General features: G+C 39.4%; 1 protein-coding gene across 5 annotated transcripts in view; it reads left to right on the top strand.

The window, feature by feature from the left end:
• TTC8 (tetratricopeptide repeat domain 8) overlaps positions 1-17,429 on the top strand; it is a 49,210-nt gene that overhangs the window by 9,084 nt on the left and 22,697 nt on the right. For 3 of the 5 annotated variants that reach the window (XM_075753723.1, XM_075753722.1, XM_075753721.1), the window contains exons 3-6: positions 3,722-3,842; positions 8,292-8,355; positions 8,502-8,661; positions 14,482-14,571. In XM_075753723.1, coding sequence (XP_075609838.1) covers positions 3,722-3,842; positions 8,292-8,355; positions 8,502-8,661; positions 14,482-14,571 — 435 coding nt within the window. Of the gene's footprint in view, positions 1-1,533; positions 1,624-3,721; positions 3,843-8,291; positions 8,356-8,501; positions 8,662-14,481; positions 14,572-17,429 lie in introns of those variants that run through there. The other 2 variants (XM_075753724.1, XM_075753725.1) reach the window with 2 other exon arrangements.

The raw sequence follows: 17,429 nt of genomic DNA, 5'->3' as shown, positions 1-17,429 counted from the left end.
ATGGAAGACTGAGAGTAATTGCTTAGTTTTCACTCTGTCCACATTAGCACTAGATTACTGCAGTGTGCTGGTGGTATCATCTTTTGGCTCCAGCTCACGGTCAGAAGAGATTAAATGCAACGTGAAACCTCATCCTTAAATACAGCTCAGTAACATATTTTACAAGTCTCTGATTACATTCCAATGAAGTCGTGCAAGTTGTTTGCATACAAAATGGTTTCAGTGAAATACTGCCACATATCTTCTTGACTTTAAAGATTATGCTTCACAAGGTAGTTGTTGTGTTCTAGGGTTTTCATTGTGTATGGAATAAATTTTATGATAATGGGAAGGATTATTGCAGAATGAAACCTCTTAGAAATGTGCATTACGAGATTCAGAAAATAGATTTAGATTTTAAGTTTATCTTTTTTTAGTTTGCTTTTTGGACTTCTCAGGAACAAGAGGAAGATACTCATTTCAGTGACAAACCAGTTCTCAGGAACCGAGTGAAAAATGCTTTGTTACTTTTCTTTCTGTAGTTTAGACTTCTAAAGAAATACTGTATCACATTTCTGTACTTACAGTACTTAAGATATTGCTTCCTTCTTTAATTACTATTAGTTAATGTAAGGTTCTGTTCTGATTATGTTGTGAATATGTGGGTTGTCTGAAATGAGCTGTCCCTTTCTTAAGTGCCCATTTCATAAAAATGCAAGTTGTCTTCATAAACACCAGACATGTTGCTTGTCACAAAACAAAATTGTCGATCCCACAAAGAGAGAGCAGATAGTATAAATGGAATCTGAGGCAACAGTTTGAGTAGACAAACTTGTGGTAAGTCGAAGCGTGAATAATATTGTCATGTGGTTACTCAGAAATGTGTGCATTTATTTTTATGGCTTTTTGTGATTATAAGTGGCCTCACTGTTGGCAATGTGATTCTTCCAGTTTTGTGCTGCTATTTTAACGAAGTTTTTCAGCTGGAGTTCTGCATTAGTTTCAGATTAAACCCTTACAGGTTTTCACTGAGTGAAAAATCTGTGCATTATACTTTAGTAAATTACTAGCACTGTGTACTTTCTTACGAACAGAATTGTTAACATTTTTCTGGATAACTAAAAACTGCAACACAGAAAGTAGGCTTCATACAAGGATAAAGCAGCTATAGGAAATACCGGGACTACTGGTACAAATTCTTTGTAGAAAGTCAGCAAAAAATCTTTGAACCTTGCATGAGTTTTACATCTCATGTGATAAAAGGCACCTTTATGAAAAAAAAACAGAATTTTTTTTTGGGAGGTTCTGTTTTAAAAGAGAAATGTACATCTCTCAGGTTTTCTTTTAAAAAGTAAGACAATAAACATATGCTGTAGTTCTTACGAAGTCCTATGTGACTTTATGAATAAGTAGCAAAATTTTTATGAATGGAAAGGGTATCAGAAATGTCATTTAATTCTTTTGAAAAGATCTTTTTCCTACATCTCGCTTTGTGTTTGTGTGTCAGTATACATTTCTAATTCCTTTTCCCACGCCTTGATTTTTCAGATCTTCAGCATAACTGCATTCATGCATAGAAATGATACTGTTGTTTCATACGGGTCTTATAGTTAGGAATTTTGAATTGTCTTCTTGCCTCCCAAGGTAAAGGTCATCTTTCTATAGTTTAAGTAATGAATTTGACATTTTTCTCTCTTGCTGTTTTGATCAGAAGTCCTGTAACAAACGTTGCTGCAGGCAGTACTCTAATCTACAGTCTGATGTTTAATTAAGGAGTAACATGCAATATTTGAATTTTTTTGTTGGCTGTGAAGCCTCAGACTAGGAGCTTAAGACTGGAAGAACAACGTAAGGAATCTATTTTTTATGACAGATATTTGTCCAATAACGACGAAGAGACATGTTGCTTTTAAAAACACATTATCTCATGTTTGTTATTGGAAAAATCACAATGATATACTTATGTCTATGTTAAGAACTGGCCCCAGTTTTAGCAATTAGTGTAGAGAAGTTGCTACTTTCAATTCCCAGGAAAAGATCATTACTATGGGCAGCTTTTCTTATCTCTACTAGGATATTAGCCTGGTTTTAGCTACGCTGAGAGCTCTAATTTCAGCATATTCCTAATGTAGACATTGTTATGTTGACTTCAGACATACATGTCTTTGAAAAAAGCAGACTACCATCAAGGTGTTAAAAATTCAACAAACTAAATACTTCTATAGAATAATGAAAAACAGTTAAGGGTGTTGAACATCTAACTGCAAATCTCAATGCTAATTAAAGGTTGTCACCCTACTACATAAGAAGAAAGTAAAAGATAATAAAGCAGATCTGGATTATGTCTGTCTGGCCTAGATTCAAATCATCCTGCCCTGTTCCTCTCTCTTCGTACTTGAACAAAGGTTTCTAATTGTGGTTGAATTGGCTGGTTAAATCCCTCCTTCTGCTTGGAAGAAAGCACTTTTAAAAAGTAGAGTTAAATATTTCAATGTTTTCAGATATACTTTCTTTTTGATAGAAAGTAATAAAGTTGCATAGAATTATGAGAGGAGGGTAGAGGAAGCGATGGTCTGAGACATGATGAATGATAAGCGTCCCATTAAATGATTACTTAAAGTATTAAATAAGCCTGAGGTCCAGATCTTCTCCTACCTTTTATTTAAAGAGCAAACGTTTCCAGGTGTTTGACCTTTAGTTCCATTAAGGTAGCAACAGTCTGTTTCTATTTTGAAGTGTCTCCTTAGCAAATATTAAACATGCTTTTCCACCAGACTGCTGTACCCCGTGTCAGAAAAGAAACAAATCTAATTGTTTTGGCAGTGATTTTTATTCTGGAAAATTTAAGATGATCTGTTCACTATCTGAAGGAAGATCAGGGATTGGTCTTGAGGCTCCCTTTATCATGCTGGCTCTATGAGTACATTACAGGCATATTAAGTTATCAAAGGGGTTGGATCTGCACTTATTTTGTTGGTACTTCTGTATGGCTGCCACTGTTTTTTCTCTATTGATTTGGTGTCTCTACGGTCTACACAAAGCTTGTCACATAGGCTAGAATTATGCTTGCTTTTCCACACTGCTCATAAAATCCTCCAAGACATTTAATGTAGTAAGTTGTCAGTTCAGTTCTCTAACCAGTACTCCAGTAATCTCACAATCTTGAGATGCTTCATTGAGATTGCACATTTTTTACAGCTGATGCTTTGAACAAAGGAGTTTTAGATTATCTTTCTAAAGACTGTCACTTGTGGATAGTAGTGTACTGTACTGTAACTGCTGGTTGAAACATTTTCCTTCTTTCTCTGCAGATGCCTGGGAAGGGCATTACTTTGCATTACAGTGGTTTATTTACCTTCCTCTCCCATCCCAGTTTAAATAAGGTGTCTGTCAGCAGTGGGTTTTGAATGGCACTGGTAGTTGCAGATTTGTTCAAAAGCACAAGCTCTCAGAGAGCTGCCGGTGACCTAAATTAGTCATAACTTCTCATGAGGCATGAAATTCTGTGCTCCAAACTCAGTGACTGTAGCTGTTCCACTCCAAAAGAGTCGCCAGAAGTCTTGGTGCCCTTTCCACCTCCATCAGGCAACTGATGGATATACCCAGCTGTTTAAGTTAATACCTTATTCAAGCCTACTAAAACTGTGACTGGACTAATAATTAAAAAAATAGTAAAATTGCTGATTAGATTATTTACTTGGTGTCTTTAAGATATTTTACTTTTTACTTTATCCTTATGCAGGCTGCCTGGAGCCTGAAAACACGAGCTTTGACAGAAATGGTGTATGTGGATGAAATCGATATAGATCAAGAAGGAATCGCAGAGATGATGCTGGATGAAAATGCCATTGCTCAAGTCGCACGTAAGAATGATTTTCACTTAAATACATGGAAGCAACAAGAGGTCTTTTGGTCAGTATTGTCATCTAGCATAAAATAGTACATACTGAGGTGACCTGATACAGCTTTTAGCTATTGCTACAAGAAGAGTTTTCGATTGTTTCATGGTTGCCTGGCACTTTTGAGATACACCACATGATCTTGATGTACTGCTCAGGCCTGTCAGATGGGAGTTCAGACAAATGGTATTTTGTCAGCTCTTCCTCTACATGTCTGTACTCAGTAGCACTTTTCCATCAGTGCATTGATTACTTTTACTCCTTTCTGGCTTCTTTAGGCACTGTGGGAAACTAGAGAAAAATATATGCCCGTGATGTACTGTGAATCTCCTCCATATGTCTGTACTGTAGGCAACAGTCTGGCCAAATCTGACATCACCTTTTTGTATCATTTCCCGCAAACATTTTCTGAACTGATTTTCTCTCTTCTGCTTTTCTTTACTTTTTGGTCTCTTCCTTCCCAGGGCAGTCCTTCAGCCCTGTCATTGTTTCTTGTATGCAGCTCTTTTCAGCTTCATCAGTTCCCTTCTAAGTGGGCAGTAATTAGTAGTCTTCCACTACTTTTTTGCATTATTTCTATTTTTCTCTGTTTCTTTAATACAGTCCACATGTGAATTGTTGTGCATCTTCTTAGATGTGGCTCTCAACCACCTACCATGTCAAGGAATTCATGGAAAGAACTGGACGTAGGCCAAAACTAATATTTGAAGCATTAAAAGCTTTTCTCATCTGGGTAGAAGTAGACAAGTACATATCTATGTGATTACTTTTTTAAAAATTCTCATTTCATGCTTAGTCACATATAAACAGTCAAGCAGTGCTCAAGTTGTGTTTATACATTATGATAATCTAATTACATGTATCTGTCTTAAAACAGCATAATAATTTAGACTTTTACTTGATTTTATGCCCCCTGTGGTAGAGACCATCTGCCAAGAAAAATCATTTGATGAATATTGTTGAGAAGTAAGGCATTCTGAAAAAATACATTCGTACTATATTTAAACTGAAAAAAGGTGACTTTCTGGATACCGTGTCACAGATTTCAAAGCAAAGATAATCATTGTGATAGTGTAGCCTGCACTCCTGAATCACTGAGATAAGACTTTGCTATTCATGCTTCAAATCCACTAGATGTGCCTGAGCTAGTATATAGTTTTTCAGAAAGTATAAGAACTTTCCAGAGAAAAAGAACCTCCTGCAGTCTTTACTAAATTACTAAATTTGCTAGCTTTTATCAGTGTATGCCATATCTGTAGTGGGAATTATCAACTATAGCTCCAGCTGTTGCTTCTTTGTGTACATTTTATGCCTGATATGAAGTTTTTTATTTTCAAAGCTATATTTCCAAAGTAAATAGTTAAAGCTGTGATTAAGTAATCCAGTGATCTTTTCTTTGGTAACTTAATCTTCTCATTCTAAGGTATATCTTTGAATTTTTGAGTTGAGTCTTGAAACTCTCTTCTTAACCCTTTCCAAGCCTGCTATTTTAGTTGCAGTCACCAAACCAGACAGTGGTCCACTGACACATTGAAAATACATTATTCTTCTACAGCTTGATTTTACTTTCTTTATACATCTGAAGTGTTTTTCTGTTACACTTTTTATATAAAGATTAGCACAGATATCACTAGGGAGGGTGCAAAGAGGACGGAGCCAGTCTTTGTGGTGGTGCCCAGTGACAGGACCAGAGGCAGTGGGCACAAACTGAAACACAGGAGGCTCTGTCTGAGCATCAGGAAATATTTATTTTTTTTTTACTGTGAAGGTGACTGAGCACTGACACAGGTTGCCCAGGCAGGTTGTGGAGTCTCCCTCCTTAGAGATATTCAGAAACTGTCTAGACAGGGTCCTGGATAACTGACTGTAGATGGCCCTGCTTGAACCTGGTTGGACCAGGCGACCTCCAGAGGTCCCTTCCAACCTCAGCCATTCTGTGATTCTGTGATCATTTCCACTTTTACACAATAAAAACGGGTGCTTGCTGACTGTGGACTTTTTCTTTTGATGTTACAGTGTTTTAGTTGGTCTTGACTCAGGGTTTTTTACTGTGGTAAATCTTCGAGGATATCCTGCCCCACTATAATTATAGCTTACAAACTTAAAAATGTGTAGTCATAGCTCCCATATTACAACTGGTATTGTCTGTACTTCGCTTACTAAGCAGTTCAAATCCTTTTGCATCAGTTACATGTCAATTTCAATTTTGCATCTGTCCTTATTTTAGTTTCCAGGTTAAACTGTCTTAATAATGATTTTGCTCTCGGTCTTGCATTATTAAATAATTACTAAATTGTCTAGGGTCCACTGGAAACAACTACTTTTCTGTGGTTCCTTTTCACACATATATAATGAAATCTGTCTTCCACCAGTTTTTAAATTTTTATAATTTTGCTGTGTTAATTTTCTATCAGTCTTGTTTATTAGTAAAAATGTCCTATAGCTTCATTTTACAGAAAATTCCCTGTATGTTACCTGTGGACTCTTAACACCATCAATTTTATCAGCTAAGGTTGTAAACTTGTTTAAAAATGATACCTTGACAACATATTTTTCAGAAACACATACTAATTGGCATTATGGATAATCACAGCTATTTAATTAACTAGGGAGTTAAAGGAGTCATCTGCAATCATCACTAACTGCTGAAATTATGGTCTTAAATTCTGTCGCTGTTAGTGGCCACGTGCACTGCTGTGGCCACTTGATACCTATTCATAGCTAGTTCAGTTGGGATTCTCAGAGTAAGGACTGAGTTGCCTGGAGTGAGATCAAGGGAACTAAATCCTGTAAGCATTCTCCCAGTGCACCAAAAGTTCAAAACAATAGTAGTTATTAAAAAACATGTCTGGAAAAGGGATTTTAATGCCGTACCTTTTTAATATTATTCCGATAGTTAAAAAAGGGGCTCAGAAAGTGGAAGACTAATTCATTGTCTGCTAGCCTGAAAAGTTGTAAGCCACTTTATTTCTCAGAAGACCGCCTTAGTTACCATGTTAGAAACTGCTGGGTGGACTGTCTAGCCTTCCTGTTGTGGAGTAAAAAATTAAAGATTCATAGCACTATAAAGAGCAACTAAGCAACAGAGATCCTAAGCGCAGCTAGCCAGAAGAGAGAGAATCCTGAGTTGTGGTCCTTATTTTAACAACACTTCCATATTTAGTTGGTTTTACCAAGGAGATCATGGTTAATACCTTTTTTGTATTATTTAACTTTAAATACAGCTGTAGCCAGGTGGCTACTAAATACTGGAGTCAGAGATACTTGGTATCAGCATGGATTAAAAAAGCTAGAAGGTATTTAGATTGAGTTAGAAGTTACCAATTTGGACAAGTCTACTAACTTGATTAAACAGTAGACTGGTAGTATCACAGAGGTAATTACAGCTTGAGGGCAGGAGAAAGAGAAGACTGAAAAAGAACAAACTTGGGGTTTATCTTGGGGAAAAAAAGAAGGAAGGAAACTACCTGTCAGTTTAACTTCAGTTCTTGGAAACATTTGGAATAAAAGCAGTTCATAAGTGTCTAGAAGGTAAGTAGATGAGTAACAGTGACTTGTAAAGAACTGGCTGTGTCAAATCTCATTTCTTTCTGTTCACGGTAACAAGCACCGGACACCCCAGAAGGCATAGATGTCATGTCTTGCTTTTAACCAAGTTTTCAAAACCATCTGTTAGACATTCACTTAGGAGGTTGGAAAAACTGACTGTACTCAAATGTCAGTGAAGGTGATGGAAAATCTAAATGCAGGAACTAGTAATTCTTAATGATCCACTGTCAAAATAGAAATATGTGAAAAGGGTGACCGTTCACCTGGGCTAAAGCCAATTCAGTATTTTCATTGACGACCTTTGGATATTGATGAGTTTGAACTTTACTGTGCCTTAAATTGTGGGTGGGGTTCCTACATGGGTCTCATGACATGAGATACCATTCTCCATCTGCTCTGTAGCTGAAGGTTTTGGGTTACTTACTCCATTATGGGTGCTATTTTAGTCCTAGATTGAAAATACACCATTTCAAATTAGCATGATCTCATTGTTACAGTTACCTTTCTTACTTCAATGCTATCTGTTGCTTCTAAGACATTCTTGAGAATTGTTGTGGGTTAACCCCAGTAGGTAGCTAAGTCTCACACAGCCGCTCACTCACGCCTCCCACTAAGTGGGATGAGGGAGAGAATAGGAAGGGTAAAAGTAATGTCATATTCATTGTGGCAGGTTTTTGCAATAGTCTGACAATTTATCAGTAATACAGTGTAATGTTTGGGTTTTGTCTTCTTTGTCTAGTGCTATGTCCCCTCAATTTTAACAAAGAAATTTCCAGTGTATTGTAAGACACAATCATTTTTTAAAGTCCCCTGGACAAGGGTGTAGTATCTTAATGTGAAGTGAGAAATGCTCTTATTTTATAGGACCAGGAACATCTTTGAAACTCCCTGGAACTAGCCAAGGTGCAGGCCCCAGTCCAGCTGTTAGGTATGTGACTCTTTATTTTTTAAAAATATGACAAATGAGCAAATCCTAAATTTAACTTCTGAAAATGAAATGCTTCATATATAAGTGTTTAAATTCTCTGTTAATAATACCACTCAACATAAGGATAATGTGCTTAACATCTTCAGGCCAGTAACTCAATCAGGAAGACCTATTACAGGATTTGTGAGACCCAGCACACAAAGTGGGCGGCCAAGTACTATGGAACAGGCTATAAAAACACCTCGAACAGCTCTCACAGCTCGTCCCATTACTAGTGCTTCTGGGAGATATGTCAGGCTAGGAACGGTAAGTTGTTTGGCGCTGCTCTCAGAACAATGGCTTTCTTGGTCATAATATCTGGTACAGTGACATTGTAGTTGACTTAAAAGCTGTATCTAAACTCAAGTTTGAAGGAGGTGAGCATTTTTAATTTTTTGTGTAAATTGTTTTCAAAGTAGAGTTTGTCCTGGATTTCAGTGACGATAGAGTTAATTTTCACAAGAAGCTGAGATGGGACACAGCCAGGACAGCTGACCCAAACTAACCAAAGGAATATTCAATACCATGATGTCATGCTCTGCATATAAGGGGCTATAAAGGGGAGGCTGGCTGGGGACAAGCAGTTGTTTCTTGGGGAGGGTCTGGGCATCTGGCTCTGGGCGGTGAACAAATTGCATTGTGTATCACCCACTTTGTATATTCATTTATAAGTACTGTTGTTTTTATAAGTACTTTCTTTTTCCTTTGCTGTCCCAGTAAACTGTCCTTATCCCAACTCATCGGTTTTACGTTTTCTTCTGATTCTTCTCCTCATCCCATTGAGGGAGGAGGAGTGAGCAAGCAGTTGCATGGTGTTCAGCTGCCAGCTGGGGCTAAACCACAACAATCCTTTTCAGCATCCAACATGGGGCATGAAGGGTTGAGATAACAACAGATCTGACCAGAGTGTGTTAAAACAAAGTTTTTATAAGCATTTATTATATTAGGTAAGTAGTTGCTGGTCACAATGGTGTTTTGTTTGTTCACATGGTTGTGTTATGTAAACTCATACTTGCTCTGTATTCCCTGCGGTGCTGTTTATCACTTCTGGGAGAGGGGTCAGGATTCTCGTTTTGCTATAGTGTGTAATATTGACTTATGATCTGATAACATCACTGGTCATGAGGTTAAGCTGGTATTTGTATGTGGCATTGCTGTCATGTCCGTACCTCTGATGATGTCTCTCAGAATTGATTAATAATCGCACCCAATTGATGGGGAAGACAGCAGTGGATTTCTCCCATTCTTTCACCTCCTTTTTCCTTCAGGCTGGTTACAGCAGCCTTTGAGAATTTTTAATACCCTTGGGATGTTCAAGCCAGCATGCTCTTGTTGCCATGTCTCCTGAATGTGTTCCAGGTCTTGTTTAGGGTTACAAAAAAATTGCTGTAAGAATACCAACAAGAGATCTGCTCTGACGCTGGGTAGTCATGGGTGACATGGCATGTGGGAGAATATGGGCAGGTATCTAGAGAACTTCTCACCTCCAATGGTTTGGAACTTCACTCCTGAACAACTACAGAACCCTGACAAAGTCATAAAATATTTGTAAGGAAAATGCTGTAGCTGTTCCCAAGAGGCACAATTTGCTGCACTGTGCTGGGCCCTGGCCAGTATCTACCAAACACTGCTCGATAGTAGGCAGCACCCTCAGGGGAAGGAGATGGAAAACATTGACAGGCACTGTGGCTACTCCAACCTTGGTGACAGGTGCTGATGCTACTCAAACCCCAATGACAAGCACTGCAGCTGAACCAAAAAACAACCTATGCCGGTGTCAGTCACCCCTATACAGAAGAAGAAATACACAAAGAAATCAGTTCACTTAGTAAGGGACGACAATGAACCAGGACCATCCCAAGAACAGATGGAAGAGGCAGAACCAAAGGTAATCACCCAATCCCTGTCCCTGAGTGAGATGCAAGATATGTGAAAAGATTTCAGCCGCCATCTAGGCAACTACATTGTTGCCTGGTTGCTCCATTGATGGGATAGCGGGGCCAGTAGCCTGGAATTACAGGGTAGGGAAGCCAAGCAGCTGGGATCCCTGTCTAGGGAAGGGGGCATTGACAAGGCAATTGGGAAAAAGACACAAGCCCTCGGCCTCTGGAGGCGACTTCTGTGACGTGTGAGGGAAAGGTATCCCTTCAGTGAAGATGATGTGGACCATCACAGAGAGAGGTATCCAGTACCCGAGGAAATTAGCCGTGCAGGACATGGTTTATTATGATCCGGACAACACGCAGTTACCCACAGATCCTGATGAAGTCCAGTGTGCCCAGTCCATGTGGTGGAAGTTTGTACGGAGCACACCATTGTTGTACACCAACTCATTGGCAGTAATGGACTGGAAAGGCAAAGAGGCACCAGCTGTGGAGAAACTGTCCCAGATGGTCCAGCAACTTGAAAAGAATATGTCCTATTCCCCACCTGTATGAACCAGTATCTCAGCTGTTAGGAGTAAGCATTTCTCTGCTCAAGAGAGATGATACAGAGGGTACACACCACGTATGTGATTTTACTTGTATGACCACGGAGAGGATATGAGGAAGTGGGATGGAAAACCTACCTCGACCTTACAGGCACAAGTACATGAGTTCAAGGAAAAACAATCACAAAAGGGGATTCTTCCAGGAAAAACGCCACTCCAGTTCCTCAGACTGAGTGGAAAGCCTGATCTTACTTGTGATCCTCTGGAAGGACTTCTAAATCATTTTCACAAGAAATTAGTAGTGAATATGATGACCAGGATTAGAGGGGCCTTGCCTCCAGCCAGGTGGAGGAACAGGACAACCGGGTTTATTGCAGTGTGTGGATTCGATGGCCTGGCATGCCAGATCCACAAGAGTACAAGGCTTTAGTGGACACTGGTGCACAGTGTACTTTAATGCCATCAAACTGTGAAGGGACAGAACCCATCTCTATTTCTGGAGTGACACGGGGATCCTAGTTGACTGTACTGGAGGCCAAAGTGAGTCTAACTGGGAATGAGTGGCAACAGCACCCCATTGTGACTGGCCCAGAGTCTCCATGCATCCTTGGCATAGACTACCTCAGTAGAGGGTATTTCAAGGACCCAGAAGGGTACCGGTGGGCTTTTGGCATAGCTGCCTTGGAGACAGAGGAAACTGAACAACTGTCTACCTTGCCTGGTCTCTCAAAGGATCCTTCTGCTGTGGGATTGCTGAGGGTCGAAAAACAACAGGTGCCGATTGTTACCACAACAGTGCACTGGTGACAATATTGCATCAACCAAGACTCCCTGGTTCCCATCCATAAGCTGATCTCAGTAAGCAAGACTCGATCACCCTTTAACAGGACCTGCACAGGAGAACCTGTTTTTATGAATAAAATGGTCAGATGGACACCATCAGATCCCAATGGATGTGATCCACAAAATAGCAGCTGTGTCTCCACCAATTAGCGAAAAAGAAACTCAAGCTTTCTTAGGCATTGTGGGTTTTTGGAGGATGCATATTCCAAATTACAGTCGGATTTTAAGCCCTCTCTATCAGGTGGCCTGGAAGAAGAACGATTTCAAATGCAGCCCTGAGCAACAACAAGCCTTTGAACAAATTAAAAAGGAAATAGTTCGTGCAGTAGCCCTTGGGCCAATCTGGGCAGGACTGAAATGTGCTCTACACCGCAGCTGGGGAGAATGACTCTACGTGAAGTCTCTGGCAGAAAGCACCAGGGGAAACTCAAGGTCAGCCCCTGGGGTTTTGGAGTCTGGGATACGGAGGATCCAAGGCCTGCTATACTCCATCTGAAAAAGAGATATTGGCAGCATATGAAGGGGATCGGGCTGCTTTGAAGATGGTTGGTTCTGGAGCACAGCTCCTCCTTGGCACCCTGATTGCCAGTGTTGGGCTGGATGTCCAAAAGGAGGATCCCCTCTACACATCATGCAACTGATGCTATGTGGAGTAAGTAGGTCGTGCTGATCACACAGTGGGCTCAAATAGGAAACCTCAGTCACCCAGGAATTCTGGAAGTGACCACGGACTGGCCAGAAGGCAAAGATTTTGGAATGTCGCCAGAGGAGGAGGTGATGTGTGCTGAAGGTACCCCACTAATAGAATAATACCAGAATAAATAAACTACCAGAAAATGAGAAGCAGTATGCCCTGTTCACTGATGGGTCCTGTTGCATTGCAGAAACACATCGAAGGTGGAAGGCTACTGTGCAGAGTCCTACACGATGAGTCGCAGAAGCTGCTGAAGAAGATGAATCGAGTCAGTTTGCAGAGGTGAAAGCCATCCAGCTGGCTTTAGACTTTGCTGAGGGAGAAAAGTGGCCAGTGCTCTATCTGTACACTGACTCATGGATGGTGGCCAATGCCCTGTGGGGTTGTTACAGCAGTGGAAGCAGAGCAACTGACAGCACAGAGGCAAACCCATCTGGGCTGCTGAATTATGGCAAGATATTGCTGCCCGGCTAACGAACTTAATTGTAAAAGTACGTCACATAGATGCCCACATACCCGAGAGCTAGGCCACTGAGGAACATCAAAACAAGCAACGGGTGGATCAGGGTGCTAAGACTGAAGTGGCTGAGGTGGATTCGAACTGGCAGCATAAGGGTGACTTAATTGTAGCTTGGTGGGCACATGACACCTCAGGCCATCAAGGAAGAGATGCAACATGTAGATGGGCTCAGGATTGAGGCATGACTTGACCATGGATGCTATTTCACAGGTTATCCATGAATGTGAAACACGCACTGCAATCAAGCAAACCAAGTCGTTAAAGTCTCTGTGGTATGGAGGACAATGGCTGAAATACAAATATGGGGAGGCCTGGCAGATTGATTATATCATACTCCCACAAACCCACCAAGGAACGCACCATGTGCTTACAATGGTGGAAGCAACCACTGGGTGGCTGGAAACATATCCCATGCCCCATGCCACCACCTGGAATGCTGTCCTGGGCCAGGAAGAACAAGTCCTGTGGCAACATGGCACCCTAGAAAGAATTGAGTCAGACAACAGGACTCATTTCTGGAACAACCTCATAGACACCTGGGCCAAAGAGCATGGCATTGAGTGGGGGTATCACATCCCCTGTCATGCACCAGCCTCCGGGAAAATCGAACAATACAATGGACTGCTAAAAACTACACTGAGGGCAATGAGTGGTGGGACCTTCAAACATTGGGAGACACATTTAGCAAAGCCCACCTGGTTAGTTAACACTAGGGTGTCTGTCAATTGAGCTGGCCCTGCCCTGTCAAAACTTTTACGTACTGTAGGACGAGATAAAGTCCCTGTAGTGCACATGAGGAATATGTTGGGCAAGACAGTCTGGGTTAGCCCTACTTGAGGCAAAAGCTGAATCCATGGGACTGCTTTTGCTCAGGGACCTGGGTGCACTTGGTGGGTGATGCGGAAGGATGGGCAAGTCTGATGTGTACCTCAAGGGGAATTGATTTTGGGTGAGAATAACCAGTGATTTAAATTGTATAATGTTAATTGCTAAATAACCCTGCCATTGTATGTCATCACTACTCTAATTGCTATATGCTGTATCAATGGTATTACAGTAAGAATCACCCAAATTAACGAAGGATGCAACCTTCAGAAGATAAGGAAAATAAACTATACTAGTTTTACCCTGTTCTATTGACAAAATTAATAAACTGCAATTGGCATGAATATGTAATACAGATTAATATCATGTTAATGGCAAAATGTGATAGCTTCTCACTATTGCATGTATGGACTGATCTTTCTTGAAGATTTTTTTTGTTATGAATCCCAACTACCTTCAGTCCTTCTAACAGTCCAAGCTACATGCTTAGACACATTATGGCAATAGTGGAGAGAGGGAAGAAAAAGGTAGTTCTGGAAGGTAATTCATGCAGCCTCTTTCAGGGACTGTATGGGAGCAGGACAAACTCCTGGCTTTCAGAGGAGATGAAATTCAGTAAGAAGAGTCTGTACTGCAGTGTAGAGCAATGCATCTACAAATGCTTTGTTTGGGTTTTGGTTTGGTTTCGGTTTTTTGTATACTACTAATATTTTGAAAATTTTCAGGAAAAGTGTAGGGGATCTTCCCACTTAAAAACTTATTTCTCCCCTTCAGGCTTCAATGCTGACAAATCCAGATGGCCCTTTCATAAATCTGTCTCGACTGAATTTAGCAAAATATGCTCAAAAACCCAAACTGGCAAAGGTATGTAAATATTTTGGTTAATGTTGTGATATCTTTTTCTTATTTTCTGGCATCATTCTAATGTACATGGGATTGGGGATACAAACAATGATGAACTGTGTTGTAGATGGAAAGTTCAGAAAAATATTGTGTTACTTATCTTTTGACAGTGGTTACCAGACCTGAAATTGAAAATATGCCTGAAGAGGTTATGTTGAAAGTATAACCTAGGAAAAACATGTGCATAGAATAAAATATTCCATTGGTAAATAACATTGAACTGCGCATATAGGAGTAATGAAGAGCAACTAGAGAAAAAAAAAAAAGCCAGGAGGAAAAACAACCAGCAGAACCCTCCTTAGTGTGCGGAAATGCGGTTCTGTGTACAAATAGATGGCAATCATGGCCTAAAAATGGTCAAATGGTTTGGACTTTTCCCTTTGATTTTATGGCATGAATTAACAATTTTTATATTAAAACATTTTGGTTTTTTGTTCGGAATTCTTCATTTTCAGTTAAGATCTTATGATTGACAGCCACTGAAACTTGAGACTATCTGCTGATAGAACAGGTTTATCCAGGTTATCTGTCCAGCTTCTGGGTTTCAGCTCTGAGTGGAAGGAACCTAAAAGTTGTGTAATGATTTATCATACTGTGGCCTTTCAGTTGAATCTTTCTCCAGCACAACAGTTAGTTGCGTAAATGATGATGTTTTGTGTGCATACTTTGTTCACAAAAAACAACTGTTGGACTGACACCAACAGCTCATTTTGCACAAGGTATCAAACGACTTTCAGACACACTCTGAGGAGTTATATTTGGCTAGTCACCCAGAATTGAAAGAACCCACATGTATTCAGTCTATTGTGAGAAAGATAATGGTGAACACTGTTGGAAGACTAGCAGTACTTAATAATCTGCTGGTGGAAATTAGTTCCTCCAGTCCAAACCTTTAGTTAATAATTTTTCATAAAGCATTAGCAAATTCCTTTGCTTTTTAAAACCTGATGTAAACTGTTGTAGGGCATTGCTTTTCAATGTGGTTTTCAGAGGAAATAAATTTTGTGTGATTGCACTGTGTTCTTCACCTGCTCCTTATATCTCTGTCCCTTTGCCTCTTAAACTAGGCAGAAGAATAGATATTAAATATACTAAGTTCTAGTCTGACAAGATAATGAAAGTTTTCCAAACTATCATCTGAGGGTAGTTCTGAGTCAGTTCTTTTTCCAATTCTGAAAAATTGTCAGGCCTTTTGGCCAATTATGTCCAATTTTGTCCATATTTCTGAATCCATGAAAGTCTGTAAAATAGGCAGAAGAGAGGGAAGGATTAAGAAACACAAAACACATCCATGAGAAACTAGGCTTAGTTCTTCTCCTTGAAGACATCTAGCTTTTAATTGTGTTTGGTAACGCTATATACTATTTAATTAGGTAGGTTATTTTTCAAATGAAATATTTATTCTTAGCAAGAACTCTCAGGCATGAGAAATACATATTTTTAACAATTTTGGATTTTAATTAGCATTTTCTGGGACAATGGGGTAGCTCTGTTTTCCTTTCCTTCAGTTTCATAAGAAAAGAGACTTAAGCCAAAAAATGTAAAGCAACAGTCATGGAAACATCCATAGGCAGCAAGCGTACTTGTCAGTATTATCAGGATAATACATTGTGACATTAACATTTTACACAGAATGTAAGATCTAAGTTTAAATTTGGAGCTACATGGATTTATAACTTTTTTTTAAAACAAGACAGCATTAAGCCTAAAGCCAAAGCAGGAGGTGAGACCGCAGACTACATTCTGTGTTAAGAATCGTTGATTAAAGTTTTAAAACTCTTTGAGCTGTCACCTCTTCCAGGTGCAAAAAGATGATAAATCTTGCAACTATTAAATTCACATAATTACCCTGTGTATTCATGTTGGTACATATTCCTCCTACATATTTCTTCTTTATGTGTTTGCACAGTATATTCATTGCATTTTTTTTAAGTTAGATTATCTACCTTTTCATTGTATGATTAGGTCTTCTGATGTTTTGAAGTACACAGGAATGTGGCTTCTCTCTGACTAGCATCAGCCATGTTAAGGACTATTGCAGGAAACCCCCCCATAGTAGACATATGAGGTATCACCTGTCACCAGAGAGAGCCTCTGTTAAATCTCAGTTAGCAACTGGTTTATGGCATGAAACAGGAATTTTTATCTTTTTTAGCTTGTGGATTTTTAATAGAGTTATTAAGATAACTCTAGATAGTTTTATGCAAGTGAATGTTCAGTCATTTAAATCCTTTTGAAGGTCAGGGCTTACAGATAACAGCAGTAAATTCCTCATGCCAGCCATGCAAGAAAATATCTTTTTATCACTTTAGATTTACTCACTTCTACTGAATGCTTCCCTGTTATTGAACTAGAGGAGGAAATGTTCCACTGCTGCTTTATTTTCTATTCTTTTGTTATCCACCTATTCTAATCTCCCTATAAATGTGGTTTTATTTATAATGCTTTAATGTCTTTCAGTCATCTGTTCAGAGTCTTTTCTGACCAAAAGTAGAAGAAAAGTAGATTGTGGTTTATTTTCCTCACCAGACATGACAATTCATTAGTAATTCTCTAGTTTCCTTAAGGTAAATTTTCTAAGAACTTTGTCTAAGAAAAGCTGGCAGAAGAGTCATGGAAGCCCTTAGAAGACTATTGTCTTGTTCTTTCTTTCCTCATGGGGCAATATTTTCTTTTAGCTTTTTGTAATGAATAATAAGAATTTAGAAAAACATTCTATTCTTTTGAAGCAATTAAAACTGAGAATTGGATGCAGAAAAAGATCAAGGTTCAACTCAATTGAACTTTGTGTCACTAGCACCCATACTACATTTCTGGGA

Source organism: Balearica regulorum, chromosome 5 (genome assembly GCF_011004875.1).
Source record: "Balearica regulorum gibbericeps isolate bBalReg1 chromosome 5, bBalReg1.pri, whole genome shotgun sequence".
In the NCBI taxonomy this organism is placed as follows: Eukaryota; Metazoa; Chordata; class Aves; order Gruiformes; family Gruidae; genus Balearica; species Balearica regulorum.
Note: the sequence above shows the minus strand (reverse complement) of the source record. Positions and strands in the feature narration are given on the sequence as shown.